Genomic DNA, 15,440 nt, shown 5'->3' on the forward strand with positions numbered 1-15,440 from the left:
GAGAGGAATTCTTCTCCCACCACATACAGCCACTCTGCCAGAGCACAAGAGGCACTTTGTAAGGCCCAGGCGGCAGGGAGGCAGTGTTTGGGAGGGCACCTACCGTCACCAGCAGCCTGCCTCGGCCGTCCCAATCCATCTGCAGGTCCTCCCCGTAGCTGAGGCGCACGGAGGCCATCACGGTGTGCTGGATGCGGAGGTCACCTGGAACAGGGCAGGGACGGGGTGTAGGCCCCGAAGCGAGAGGGGAGAGACAGAGTCTCTCACAAAGGACTGTAACAATGAAATCAGGGAGCTGGGGACAGATAGGGATGTCCATGAGACATAAGGGGGTTTCAGAAGGAAGGATAATCCAGGTGAGTTTAGTACGAACAGCCTTCCCTAGAAAGGAGCCCCGGTATCCCAGCCGTGCCTTGCCATTCACTCTACTGGCACAAGAGGGCGGCAGAGGCTCCTCTGCATCCTTGGTTTAGGAGCTGGCCCCCCACTGAAGCCCATTCCCCACCCCTGCCGCCCTTGCACACCACTTCTAGGCTGCACCATGCTGCATGCAGAGCTGAATGCAGCAGTTCTCACTGGAAACGAGGTAGGAGACATACCTCTTGCCCTGGAGGAAGGTACCTCATGGGGAGACACACACAGCGTTAAACACAAGTGGACCTGCTATGTGTAATGCCAGGATAATGGGCCACACGGTCCACGGAGGTCACAGGCAAGAAGGCAGAGGGCTCTGAGAGCCACTTTGAAGGTGAAGGTGGCAATTATGCTACCAAAAGGGTGTGGGGCCACCCAGCAAATTCACTGGATAGGTTTTTCCCACAGGTCACAGGGGTCGCCTGGCTTTGCCCCATGACAGGCTCTGGTCTCACCCACCACCAGCCACCCTCTAACTTCCCCGCATCAGCTTCTGCTCCTCTCCCACCTCAAAGCACAACCAGAACTGTTGTGCCCAACCCTCAACTCATCCCTTTGGCTCAAACCAAATCTTCTTGGTCCCCTTTGCCCCTCTACCCTCTCTCCCTGGCCTGGAGCAAAGCTCCCTTGCCTCCAGACAGTTCCTCCACTCCCCCTCCTTCAGGAAGCTTTCCTTCTTTGCAAGGATGCATGTTGAGAATAACCATCCCTCCACAGATAGCTCTCCTCACAGAAGAGGTGGGCAGTTAGCATGGCTGAGGGGCAGGGGCGGGGGCTCTGTGGGGTGAGTTGGACCAGCCCCAGGCCCCAGTGGAGGAGGAGGGAACGCACCCTGCAGGAGAGGAATCTGGATATCCTGGCCATCCATGGAGACTCCTCCCCCGTGCTTCAGCTTCACAAGGCTGTTGTGATGTCCAGGCAGGCGGACAGTGACCGAGCGGGTGCAGACAGCATCCAGGTCATCCGCACACTGCCAAGAGGGGTGCCCAGGGTGATGTTACCACAAACCCCCTGCCCAGCGCCCCAGCCTGGGACCCACTTACTCAGAGAAAGAGCGCAAGCCCAGACAGTCCGAGGCCTCATTAGGAGAAACAATTTTATTCTCCCAGAATGGTCTCAGTGAGTAGGCCCCCCTGAGGCATCCCAGGACGAAGCCCTAGGCCCCACATCCCCAAGCCCCGCAGCTCCCCACGCCCTTTCCCTGGCCAGGTCTGGTCTTTATTCTAGGCCTCTGGCTGTCTTCCTGTTGCTTGGGCCGGTGGTTCCAAAGCAACACTAGGACTTCAATCCTCAAGGGAGCCGTGTGCACCCTAGATTTCTCCCTCCTCGCTCCAGTCTCTGGAGGAGCGAGGTCTAGCACATAGCACAGCAGCTCATAAAGGAGCTAGGACCACCTTGCCCCCACCCCATCCCCACCTCCTGACTGGGTGGCAGTCAAGCTCACCTGGACGGTCTCTATGACAACAGAGAAGGTGTGGTCCTGGCAGTCCTGGGCCAGCAGGTAGTGGCAGACCCCACTGAAGGTGAAGTACCTGTTGTCGAAGCTCTTGAAGTGGGACTGTCCTGTGACCAGACACTCGCCTGGAGGGACACAGAGGAAGGCGGTAAGCACAGGAGGAGGGGAAGGGCTCCCCTTGGGGTGGCAAAGGAGGGATGCATGGGCACACCGGGCACCCCTGTGGAACGCCACAGGCATCCTTCCCCACACCCCAGTCTGAAAACGAGTTTGACGGGGGGACTCTAACTCAGGTCCCAGACCTCACACCACAAGAGGTCAGAGGTGGATCTTCAGCTCAATGCCTCACTTACCAAAAGGACAACCAAGAGAAGTGACAGCCACACACACAAGCCGCAGCTTGAGCTCCCAGTTCAGGGTGGCTCCCAGTTCTTCCCCACCGCCACCCCACAGGTTCTGGCTCTGCTGGGGGAGGCCTTTCTCTGCACTGCTGTTGTGGGGGCCTCTGGGCCATGGCCTGACCCAGGAGAGGCCTCTGAGGCAAGCAGGCAGAAAGGCCAGCCCAGATGGAGAACAGGGGGTGTGGGGGAGTGAGACAGGCATTCTCCAGGCTCAGCAGGGCAGGGGCCAGGGCGCCATCCTCGCCCCGCAGCCGAGGGGCGGCTCTAAGGCCTTCTCATGGGCAAGTCAATGTTGTGACTTCAGTTGGGGCCAATGGGGGGCCAGGAGGCCATCTGCCCATGATCTCACCACCACCCAAGCCAGTTCCCTAGCTCAGGCTGACACATCTGTGGGTGGGTACGAGGACTCCCCTTCATCATTCCCCATTGCAGAGCCCTCAGCTCACCCTCCACCTGACCCTGTTCCGTCCTCCCCCAGACCACAACCCAGCCATGCGGCTGGCCCTGTGCACTTCCAACCAGTGACCACACATCCTGGAGAGTGTCCATGTGGGGTGGAGGGGGGGAACCTCTGCCAAGGTCTCCAGTGATCCCCTATAGGCCCCACCCCAGCTCAGGGCAATCCCATCTCCAGAGACTACAATGGGCCCATTGAAGCTGAAGCGGGCATCTGGATCCCTTCCCAAACTCCTTCTATGTACTTCCTCCCATCTGGGCCTTCTACTTTTCAGAAAAATAAATATAGACACACACCATGGTCATTCTGTAAAAGTAGGGGGCCCTCCTTCCCACCCAGTCACCCTTGACCTCCAAACTGCAGACACCTGTTCTCCACAGCACTAATCCTGTCTAAACCGCAAGTTCTGCCTAAGAGGGTATTATAGCCAGTGCCACCCCGGCCCACCCCCCAGGGCTGATGCTGGCTCCGTCACATGATCAGGGGGTTCTCAGAGGCAGCAGAGAGATTCCAGCCGCTCATCTATCAAAGATAAGCTCCACAGGCCCCCTCCACCTGCCGCCTCAGGCCCACACTAGCACTGAAGGGCACGGCAGGCATAGCTTTGCATCCAGGTGTGGTCCTGCCTTCAGTGTGTGCTGGAAGACAGGGCCAGGGAGAGGAGCCTCAGCATACTATGAGTGTCCTCCGACTGTCCCCCCAGGGCAGCTGACCTCTTCCTGGGACAGGAAGCTACACTCAGCCCAGAAGAAATTAGGAGAAATTAGGGAGGCCCCAGATCATTGTCAGCATCACCCTCTGTGATAATAAAAAATATAGTCTTTATTTCTGGTTCCTAACACAGAGCTCCTAAAACCCTTGGAATATCCTGGGTGATAGGCATCTTTTGCTCTAATGAAACCACTCTTGGTGGGCCCCTGGGTAGTAGCTTTAGGGGGGCTTGCTCACCAGAAAGACCCAGGCAAGATGAGAGTTGGAACTTTCAGCACCCCGCATCCCTCCCCCCAGCCTCCAGGGACAGGAGAGAGGCTGAGGATTGATGATCCATCATGCCGGTGTAATAAAACCTCCATTAAAACCCCTAAAGAAGAGGACTTGGCAAGCTTCTGGGTTCGTCAATGTATCCACAAGCAGGAGGGTGGCCACACCCCAGTTCCACAGGGACAGAAGCTCCTGTGCTCAGGACACTTCTGGTCTTTGCCCCATGCATCTCTTCATCTGGCTTTTGATTTGTATCCCTTATAATATCCTTCATAGCAAACCAGTAATAATAAGTAAAATGCCTGAGTTTTGTGAGCCACTCTCACAAATTACTGACCCTGAATCAGGCATTGTGGGAACCCCCAACTGGTAGCCAAGCCAGACAGATGGGGGCACCCTGAGAACCCAGTACTTGTGATCAGCATCTGAAGTCAGGCTGTCTGAGGGGATCGAGCCCTTAACCTGCTGGGTCTGCACTGATTCCTGGTCGTTAGTGTCAGAATTGAACTATAGGACACCCAGTTGGTTTCCAGAAAGTCGAAGATTTGGTTAGCTTGGGGGAAAACCACACACATTTGGTGTCAGAAGTGTTGAAGTAGGAACAGCTCGTGTCTTCCCACTTTGTTGCCCCCAAAGGGGAGCAAGAGTGAGGAGTCACCATCCATGGAAGGCAGAGTAGCACAGGCAGGAAGGTGGGGGCAAGGGTCATCCCAGCTGATTGTAAATGTGCTGAAATTCCAAATCCATGGGGTCACAGGAAAGCCTTTCTAAAACAGTGGTTTCTCAGAACCCACCATCATTCTGCAAACAGAGTGGGGTGGCCCTTTGTGTCTAATGTCTTGACCCGATGGCAATAAAGTGGGTGGGAATTCTTCCCCTGACCTTTCTCTGTTTTCTCAGGAGCGCTCTTATCTGAGTATGAAAGTGGACCTGCATCAGCTCTGACAAGGCCTAGGAAAAGATGGGTCAACGTACAAACATGTACAAACAAACATTCACAAGCAAAACTTTCAGAGCTAGAATCTAATTGTCCAATCTGATTTCCTGCTCTGACCCCCACTGACCTGTGTTCTGAAGTGCCTCAGGAATCAAGTCTAAATACTACATTTAGCTGATTGACTTGGTATAACTGAGGACGAAACTGAGAGCACAGGAAACCCAAGAACACAGATGGGGAAGTTGCTGGGCTAGGAGTTGGCCCCAGGAGCTAGAATTGACCAGAACAAAAGCTACAGGGCAAGTCATCCAGCCTCTGCCCAGAGCACGACAGTCAGGACATTCCCAGTCAGATAGTTGGTCAACCAGCAAAAGGCAGCTCCCCACAAACAGCTGGCCCACCACCTGATGGAGAAGGTGGGCAATGGAAGTGTGGTGAATCACTGAAGAGGTGATTCTTAAAATAGCATAAAAAGCAGAACAGGGGCAACTGGGTGTGTGGCTTAGTGGTTGAGGGTCTGCCTTTGGCTCAGGTCATGATCCCAGAGTCCTAGGATCAAGCCCCTCCTTCTTGCAGAGAGCCTGCTTCTCCCTCTGCCTATGTCTCTGCATCTCTCTGTGTCTCTCATGAATAAATAAATAAAATCTTTAAAAATAAATAAATAAAAATAAAAGCAGAACAGCTAGAAATTAAAGCAGACCCAATAAGTGAATAAAGATCCATCGTCTTGAAGAAAATGGAAAGAAATCTCTCATCTGATGGAAACACACTACCTCTTCTAAAATAAACCCTTTTGTTTGCAGTAAGTGAGTCCTCCATGGGGCTTCTCTGTTCAGCCCATCTGCTTCCATCCTGTTCTGGCAGCCTACAGAAATGCCAACCCCCAGGCCCTTAGCAAAGCAACACAGACTCCCCCAATGTAAGTTTGTACCAAAGCCTGCCTCTAAATCACAATAACATGATCTCCACCAAATGTGCAAGATACTTTTTTTTTAAGATTGTATTTATTTATTGGGCAGGGAGAAAGAGAATCAGAGAACATGAGAGGGAGGGGGGGAGGGAGAGGGAGAAGCAGGCTCCCTGCTGAGTAGGGAGTCTGATGTGGGACTCCGTCAGGAGTCCCTAAGATCATGACCTGAGCTAAAGTCAGACACTTAACTGATTGAGCCATGCAGGTGCTTGCAAGGTGCATTTCTAAGTGCTCCATGAGTACATCTTGTTTACTGCTTCCATGAAGCAGTCATCATTACCCTTAGTTCACAGATGAAGAAAGTAAACCACAGAGGAAAACTCACCCAAAGGCTCAAGGTCCTCAGATAGGGATTTGCATGTGGGCATTCTGTCTGGCTTCAGAGCCCAAAGCACTTGAGACCACCCAACACTGCCTCATGGGTTGGCTCCTGCAGTTTCTCATAAGCCTGATTTTGTGAGGGCCCAGCCTGAGTCATTCTGAGCCTGGGCATACACAGGCCTATTGCAAGGGGCATCTGTACAGCTGAGTCTGGATATAGAGACTGAGTGGAGAAAAGCCCTGGATTCCTCTACTTCTATTTTTTGTTTTTAAGATTCATTTATTTATTTGAAAGAGACAGTGGGAAGAGGGGCAAAGAGAGGGAGAGAGAATCTCAAGCAGACACCCTCCTGAGTGCAGAGCCTGGTGCGGAGCTTGATCTCATGACTGTGAGATCATAACCTGAGCCAAAACCAAGAGTCAGACTCGCAACCAACTGAGCCACCAGATGCCTTTAATAAATAATTATAATAAATTTATTTATTGAAGAGCCCTGGCTTCTAAAGGTGGTACACTGGCTTGTCCTGAAGAAGGACTGGTGTGACTCCAAAAAACCCAGTACTGGCTGGGGCAGGCCCCAGGAGAGTTTCCATGAACTTGGGCACTCAGATTCCCCAGGTGAGCCCAGCTACCTAGGAGTGCCTGCTCTCACTGGACAGGCATTGGCCCTGCTCACTGTCTCTGTTATAGCTAGTGTGCAAGTCTGTCTTCCCGAAGGCTTCAGAACAGACAGCTTGAATCCTAAAGGTGAATCACAGGGCTGGGTTAGAATGCATCAGAAGTTATCCAGAACCAGACGAGTAATAAGTTACACCAAGGCTCTCCCCTGCCCCACGGCCAAGCCCAAGGCAGGCCCAGACTCTGACTCTCCTGCTTGCCCCGACAGCCCCAGCCACACCGCGCGCCCCAGAGCCCTCCCCATGCCAGACTCCTTTGGGTGCCTGCCTGTGTCTCAGTCCTTCCCTGATCCTGCTGAATGAGGCTGCAGGGGCTGCGGGGATGAAGACGGCTAATGTTTATTGAGTGCTTACTTTGTGTCAGGTAACAGCTTCCTCCAGATGAAGCCGTTGTTATCACCCCTGTGTTACAGATTAGGAAACTGAGGCTGCAAATGATCAGACGATTTGCCAGAAGTCACCTAGCTGGGAAATGGGACTGGAATTCTGGCCAGGCTCAGCAAGTCCACCGCCCAGGCCCCCAGGCCTCTGCTACGCCACCTGTCCATGTGCATAGGATGGGCAAACGGGAAACCCTCCACTCACACCTTTCCAGCTGCAGAAGAGAACCTTCCACACTCTTCCCTCAGGAGTTTGAAATACTAACCAGGGCTTTATTTATTCGAGGAATAGTCCCTGTGGATAAGCATGATCCTCCCTCGTTGACCCTGCCTAAACATTTACAGTTCGATGGGAACCAAATTGGCAGAACTTTTCTGGGAAGTATGTGTTGCAGGGGAAAGGAAGAGGAAGAGAGGCTTGGGGTTACAGAAAGGGAAGTTTGGGGGAAACCACGGCTTTGCTTGGAGCTGCCCTAACTCCTAACAGGAACAGAGGAATACAGAGGGCAGTGAAGGCCTAAGGAGTATTTAAGCTCCAGCCCTCCCCATATATGCTCCATATCCTCCCCCTGATGCTCTTTTGGGCAATTTCTCTTCCCTCCCACTCCCCATCCACCACACTCCCTGAGCCAGGAAGCCTCTAAGATGCTCCCCACCATGGTCCTACCGCCTGTATTCATGACGTCGTGTAATCCCCTCACCTTGAACATGGACTGGATACTTTGACTTATTTCTAGTAGATATAATACAGCAGAAGTGAAGGATGTCATTTCAGAGATTGGGTTTTTAAAAGACCATGGCTTCTGTCTTGGCTGCTCTCCCTCACTCTCTCTGAGGTCACTCACGCTAGAAGAAGCTAGCTATCATGTCACGAGGCATCCCTTCACAAGAGGTCCACATGGTGAGGCGCCAGGGCCTGCCAACCATCACATGACTGAGCTTCAAAGTCGCAATGGAGCCTTCAGATAAAACCACAGTGCAAGCCAAAGACTTGACTGCAACTTCATGAGAAATCTTGGGCCAGACTCAGCCATACCCAGGTTCCTGACATAGAAACTGTAAGATAATGAATGTTTGCTGTTTGCTAAGTTTGAGGTAATTTGTTACACAACAATAGACGACCAGTACACTCTTATCTCACCCCAGAGAATAAAAATCACTCTCTATTTCTAAGATTCACAATGTCAGCTCTTGCAGGGATTGTGGGCAAACCATAGCTTGCTCTTTGCTATGCTAGCAGAGTCAAGCATATCCCCTTCCAGAACTTTCCCATCAGAAGCTCTACCAGCAATTGTCACACTGGGGGCATAAGACATCCCCCCTTACAGCTGAATCATGGCAAGGTATGGAAATATGCCTATGTGCTACATGTAGAAATGGAGTGGGAGATGACCAACTAAACTCCAGAACTAGAAAAAGAGGGTCAGAGCTGAGGCTTTGAATATACAGAGGAAGAGTTTAGTGATTGTGTTGGCAAAATATCAAACCACTCAGTAGACTGCAGTAGAGTTGGAACTGGTTATATTTCCATCAAGGCATCAAGAAAATTTCTTACATGCTCGGCAAAACTATCTTCTAAGTTTTGAGCTGAATACCAGAGGATTGTATTGTCTGCCCCAGACCAAGCATTCCATCATATGCATAGTGAGTGTTCAAATCATTGTTGGATGGATGGTTAGAAGAGCAATGGATGGTTGAATGGATGGACAGATAGAGGTTTGCATGGATGGCTGGTTGGTTGGTTGGTTGGTTGGTTGGACAGATAGATGGATAGGTAGAAGATACTCCATATAGAAAGTAGTTATTAAGAATTCTTAATCTGGGAGTGCCTTAGTTGGTTGAGTGCCTTAGTTGGTTGAACATTGGACTCATGATTTTGGCTCAGATCATGATCTCATGGGTTGTGGGATCATGTCCCAAATAGGGATCTGTGCTTGGTGGGGAGTCTGCTTGAGATTCTCTCTCTCCCTCTCCCTCTGCCTTTTCCCTACTCTCTCTCTCTCTCAAATAATTAAATATCTTTAAAAAAGAAAAGAAAAGAAATAAAAGAGAAGAAAAGAAAAGAAAAGAGAAGAAAAGAAAAGAAAAGAAAAGAAAAGAATTCCTAATCTGGTAGTCTAACAAAAGACAATAAACAAATTCCTAATTCCATCCATTGTGGCTCACAGATCTTATACAATGAATGCTTATTATTTAGACATTAACTTTTTTTTAAGTCATTGGCAGCAACTTCATGTCTTTCGAAGGGTTGCTTAGGTTTTTCACAGGGTGGGATGATGTTAAATTGGAACATTAATATCCCTTAGAATCCCAATCTTTTGTTCTTCACGCTTCCTTTAAAAATTGCATAGAAGGTAAACTGGCTGGTAGACTAATTGACCTAGCCCTAATGCCCACTTTCCATCTAGTTCCAGAATTTTCCCAATGTGGTGGGCACTAGGCAAGGTCCTAAGTGACCCTCCAGCCAACAGGCCCCAAATATGATCCCAGTACCCATGTTCAAGCCCCATCAGCCCACCAAAGCCAAATGGCCTCTTGGGGCTAAAGGGAGGGGAGCCCGTTAGCTGGCTATTTGCCTTACAGTTTTTTTATTGCACTCTATAACCCATGGGAACTCAAAAAATAGTATCCTGCATAAGAGCTGAGGCTGAGCTGGCCTTTAACTAAACATGGGACCTCTCCAGAGCCCATGAAGGATGGCAAAGACATACCTACAAAGGAATAGATCAAGGAAAGAGAGTAAACATAAGGGCAAAAGCAGCAATCAGATAGTTGTGAGTTTGAGTCCTGTCATTGTCTCTTACCAGCTGTGTGACATTGAGCAAGTTATGTAATCTCTGGTTCTGCTTCTTCTTATGTAAACCTAGAATAAACTGTACCTGCCTCAGAGGCCATGTGTAAAGTGTTTTCACAGAGCCTAACACATAGCAAACACCGTGTGAGTGATCACAAAGAGGAAAATTATCAGGAGAAGAGCCAGGGTTATTGGAGGGTGAGGCAGAAGGGAGCCTCAAATGGGCAAAGTTTGCAGCAAACAGAATAGATTTGGGGCTAAACAGAAGACCAAGTAAAGGGCAGAGATTATAAAGCAACTTTTCCTAAGAGATTTCCAGGGAGGGAGGGAGGTAGAAGAAATCATTTAGAGGTCTGATTTTCTTAGCTCCTAGGCCATTCTAAGATCTTCCTGTCAGACATTCCAGAAACTTCTCACTTTGAACATAAAGAATCACCTGGCCCTTCTTCCTCTTAATTTCCAAAGGATTTGCATCATCTTTGTTTAGTAGACTGTGACCCTCTTGGTTCTTACAGTTCACTGAACCATAATCCTTGAGCAAACAGGTGAGAAGAAAAGGACAATAAAACCTGAGCCCAGGTGCATTCTCGCCTTTCAGCTATGCAGGGTGTCCCTCTGCTGGCCTGTGAGGCGGGTAGCAGAGCTGGGATCCAAAGCCAGAGCTGTGGTCAGGGGGTTGTATCCAGCCTGTGCAGAGGCCGCCTTCTGTTTGCCTTGAGATTCGGCCCACCCAGTCTAGCAAGGGCAACATACCGTTAGTTCCCTTCCGAGAAGGGAGGAGAAGAGCGGAAGGTGGCCTACCTGGGCATTCTTCATTGCTGCAGATCCACAGGCTATTTCGGCAAATGCTATTGGGGAGAGAAGCACAGGTCATGGGTCATCGTGCAAACACAAGGGCACATGAACAGATCTAGAGCCCATCACAGATCCTACAGCCCCCAAAGGGAGAGATCTGGGAAAAGAAAGGAGCTGGTACTAGGGGGATCTTTACGAGGCTGAAGGTGAAGAGCACAGGGCTGTGGCCAGAGAGAGGGGTCTTGGAGCTAAGGCCAAGGGGAGAAACCCTGATGGAGAGATGAGAGGAAAACCTAGAGGACCCAATGTTCCTGAAAATCCACCCAGCCGCTGAGCAATGAAATTCCGACCCCCCAGCTGCCCTCCCCACCTCCAACCCCCCCACCTCACCCCCTATACAGCTAGGAGAAGAGAGGACAGCTGAAAGGTGTACCATGCAGACCCCCCACTGGGCAGCCCATGGAGGCTCCTGGAAGACAGCCCAGCAGGAAAAGACAGCAAAGGGAAGAGGCCTGGAGATGGAACAAGAGCACTTATGTCTTCAAGGAGAGAACCGCCTGTGGTGTGGTGGCTGTCATATAGCCCTTCTTCAGAAAGACTCATTAATTAAAGTGTAGTTTGGAGGGAAGCTAGAGACAATGTTTGCATGTAAATGGTCCTTTCCTCCCTGCCCCCTCCTCTCAGCCCATCCTTCCCCCTCCTCATTGATTGCCCCACCCTGGCATCTCAAACTCTTCTCCCTCCTGTCCCTCTGCCCAGACTGATCCTGTTGCACCTGCACCTGCCTCTCCTGCCATCCTCTTCTTATCCGTCCCCCACCACAGTCCCTCCCAGACCACACAGCGCAGCCCCAGGTACCAGGTGTGGCAGTCCTGTAAGAGGGAGGCGCCCGGAGGGTACCGTTGCCCAGCATGCACACAGGAACACTCAGCACTTCCCACGCAGTGGCCTTCATCCAGGAGCTGGCCCTCTGGGTTCAAGGGCATCAAGACAAAGACTCAACTTATCATCATTACTCATCTCACAGCTACAGAATCCTTGTGGGTGATCACAGCTTTGGGCTTCTGCAGGAAGCTCAAAGAACCTGTTCTGTGATGTAGCTCCTTCCCATTAGTGGGGGAGGGGGATTATTCATCTCTCTTTTGGCAAAGAACTGGGGGAAAGAGCCTTGCCCAAAGTCCACCAGTGATGGAGGCGTGAGTCTAGGCCTAGAGCTTCTCCCAGCACACTTGAAGAACTTGTTGTATGACCCTTACCTTTCACATTAATGCAATGAAAAAGACAGCATTATTAATCTCCTGGCACAGATGACGAAAGGAGGCAAGAGTTGTGTTCAAGATCTTCCAGTGGGGAAGCCATTAGTCAAAACACACAGGCCTCACTCTCGGTAATTAAGCAGCATTTTCCACCAAAGGCCACATGGCCCCTCCTGAGAAAAACTTTCTAGTGCAAAGTTCTTTTTCAGCTGAGGTCACATGGCAAACCCAGGAGACATTTTAAAATATCTTTCGCCCAGACCGGTTCCCTGACATTCAACTGAGGATTTGTTTCTGCTCAGATCAGGTCACGTGCTCCCCAAACAAAGTCACTGTCGGAGCCCAGCCTGTCCTTCTGTTTCCTAGACACATGCGCTTTCATGGATATAGTACAACGGGAAAACAGAAATTAAAAATAAACACCAGCTCCATCCCGATCAGTCGGTACAAAGACTTCTTAAAAATAAATAAAAGGCTTCTGATTTCAGCAATGGGCAACAAACACAAGTGGCCTTCATCTGGCTCCCCCAAGCCAAGGGCACTGAAAAGGTCTCGGATTTGTGAATAAAGTGAGAAGTTTGTTACCGGGGCAGCTGCAGCCATCTACGCATTGCTCCTGACATACTTCTTTGACATGAAGGCTCTGGCAAGTTCTGGTGCAAGGGGACACGCACTCCTTGTACTCCATGCCAGCAGGGCATGCTGGTCCTGAAACGAAAGACCCAAGAATCTCCCAAGAGCAGCTCCTTCCCAGAGAGCACCTCATAAGCCACACCATACTCAGAACCTCTATGCTCTTTCATCTACCCCCTTCTGTCTTCAGGGCTCCAGGGACCATCTCCACCCCAATGGCAACCCAATGGCCAACGTGCCCTCCAAGACCACCCTGCAACCACCCCTCCCCTGAAGGAACATCTTCCATCTTGTAGGGCTAAGACTCAGAAGGGTCACCTGGGACCACCACCCCTTCCCCCAGGTCATCTGTTTTCCACGAACGGCTTGGTATTTTGTTGTTGTTGTTCCCCTATGCTCTGTCCTTTCACTCAAAACCCTCTCGAGGTAATACCAAACTCCTCTGGGTTAAAATAAATGTCCTCCTGGGGCCAAGCAAAGGGTAAGTGGTATCTTCCATCACATCCCTCCTCTGAAGGCTCCCCTTCCTCATGAAATTGGCCTCAGTCAAAGGCCCCGCCCAGCACAGGGTACACACCATCCATGCTCACTTTCCCTGCATGGGTGACATGTTCCATATTTATTTTCTACTGTGCTGCAGGACTATCTTTAGAACCTTATCACCTAGGTGTCTGTCCTCCCACCGCTGGACCCAGTACCTCCTGGGCAAGAACTGGTTCCCCTCCTTTGTGTCTCAACCCTATGGCTGATTGATGCTTAGAGCAGCTCAAGAACCGCAACATACCGATGATCTTTCCTGAGCTTCACAACATCAAACCATTGCTCTAAACCTCTTCTTCTCCAGGATGCCACCAGGCATCTCCTCCCACCCTATCTTCAAAGACCTAGAAAAACAGCCACTTCATCTTACAGAGGAGAAACCAGCTGCTAATAGCCACCTTCTCACACCCCCACAGCAAAGATAAAAGCTCTAATTTATAAGCTGAAAAAACACACACTGAAAAACATGTGTGTGGTGTAAATATTTGGCTGGCTGTTCTGTCTCCATCAGCCAGAATGACCTGTGTAATTATTCCAGATTGTCCCTCTGCATGGCTTGTGATCCATGGAAAGTCTGGGGAGAGAGGAGTGTCCTTACAAGATAACCACCGAAGATCCTACATAATTACGATAATTTGGGGATGGTGACAATGACAGTGACTAGGGACCTAGGGAGATTGGGAGATCCAAACCACAGGTGTCACGAGGTCAGGTGGAGGTAAAGGAGAGCACTGCACTACCAGGAGGAGAAAAGGCTGGTTTAATAAAAGGGAAGGGCTCATATACTGAGAGCCCGCCAAGCTCTGCAAGATCTCGCCGCCAGGGACAGTGTGGACAACTCCCTGCTCCTCATCAATTCAGACTAGCAGGCAGTGAAGACGTGACTTGAAACCAGGACAACTGAGATCTCCCCCAAAGGCAGGGAAAGGTTTTCCGAGTCCAGGGAATAGATTTCTGGAGGGAGTCACGGATGCTGAGGTAGGCTTGGCTTAGAACAGAGGCTAGTGGGGACACCTGGGTAGCTCAGCAGTGAGCATCTGCCTTCCGCCCAGGGCGTGATCCCCAGGGGCCTGGGATTGAGTCCCACATCAGACTCCCTGCGGGGAGCCTGCTTCTCCCTCTGCCTGTGTCTCTGCCTCTCTCTGTGTGTCTCTCATGAATAAATAAATAAAAATTAAAAAAAAAAAAAAAAAGAACAGAGGCTGTTGGACAGGCCCAGGAAGGCCTTCCCAGCCATAGCCTTTAAGGGAAGGGATGCCCCCTGTGGGCCAGCGGTCCGTGATCAGGTGGCCCAGGCACAATCGGCCCTGTAGGCACTGGCCAGTTGGGGTGTGGCAAAGGTCCAGGATGGTGTCACAGCCCAAGGGCTTCCCTGGGGACACCCCAGAACAGACAGCACTCAGCCCCAGCTGGGAGCATGGGCCACTGACTTACGGCAGATGCTGTGGTCGGTCCAGCCGTACAAGACAATCCCCTGCTGGGCACAGGCCCGGGCATACTCCAGGAGGACCGCGCAAGGGCACTCCATCCCCTGGACACAGGTGCACAGAGTCCTTCCACACAGGGCGACAAAAGGCTCAGGGTCCACCAGCGGGTGGCAGCGGGCAAACACCGAGGCACTCTTCAGGAGCTGGCACTGCTCCCACAGGACCTGCAGGAACGAGAAGCCAGGCAGTGAGGACAGCACCCATGCAGCCCTGGCTCGACAGTGCGTTGGATTAGTGCCTTCCTGAATGTGGCTCTGTGGAGAGCCAGCCCCGCCAGGAAAACCAGGGAAGCTCCATCACATAGGCACCAGGTAGGTGCTTGTCAACATTTGTCAAATTAAACAGTTGTATCCATCAAAGCACAGATGTTGAACTCATGCTACAAGAAGTGGCTGGAGACTAAAGTTACTTCCCAGACTGAGCCCTGAACATGCAGAGCCCAGGGCCTCTGGACAGCAGCAGCAGGGGGGATCCTAGGCAAGCACAGAGCAGAAAGGTGCTGGGCACCGGCCCAGGCCATCAAGGAATGGCCATCGGTGTCTGCTTCCCACTGACCTAGCCTCCTCTTCTCCCCGACTGGGTCTTCCCCACCATACAGGAGGAAATGGTACAAGGAGTTTCATAAAGCAAACACTGCTGAAGTTCAAATTCGGTGTATCTGGGGTGAGTTCAAGGATAGGTTTTCCAAATGTTCATTAGGTGATTCCTGGTGGCAGACGGGATCAGTTCTCATCAGCAAACACAAGCTAGGATTCTCAGAAATGTCCTGGAGATCCTCTGCCAGGTAAACACTCCTACATATTGTACTTGTAAACATCTCTGCATTCTGTGTTTTAATGATTCTAAATGCACTTTTTTTTTCTTTTTTCTTTTTTTGCAATTTAAAATCTCTGAAGTTGGGAGTCACTGTTTTGGAAGTCATTCCCCGTGATCTCCTTATT

The 15,440-nt window shown here is 50.9% G+C and overlaps 1 protein-coding gene across 1 annotated transcript in view; it reads right to left on the reverse strand.

Annotated features, from left to right (window-relative positions):
- The window catches only part of VWF (von Willebrand factor), a 137,009-nt gene that overhangs the window by 89,309 nt on the left and 32,260 nt on the right, over positions 1–15,440 (reverse strand). The window contains exons 7-13 of the mRNA XM_041735719.1: positions 14,447–14,663; positions 12,425–12,547; positions 11,442–11,553; positions 10,590–10,636; positions 1,859–1,995; positions 1,246–1,384; positions 104–204 (exon numbers count right to left, since the gene is read on the reverse strand). Of these exons, the coding sequence (XP_041591653.1) occupies positions 104–204; positions 1,246–1,384; positions 1,859–1,995; positions 10,590–10,636; positions 11,442–11,553; positions 12,425–12,547; positions 14,447–14,663 (876 nt within the window). The remainder of the gene's footprint in view (positions 1–103; positions 205–1,245; positions 1,385–1,858; positions 1,996–10,589; positions 10,637–11,441; positions 11,554–12,424; positions 12,548–14,446; positions 14,664–15,440) is intronic.

This window comes from Vulpes lagopus, chromosome 21 (assembly GCF_018345385.1).
Source record: "Vulpes lagopus strain Blue_001 chromosome 21, ASM1834538v1, whole genome shotgun sequence".
Lineage (NCBI taxonomy): Eukaryota > Metazoa > Chordata > Mammalia > Carnivora > Canidae > Vulpes > Vulpes lagopus.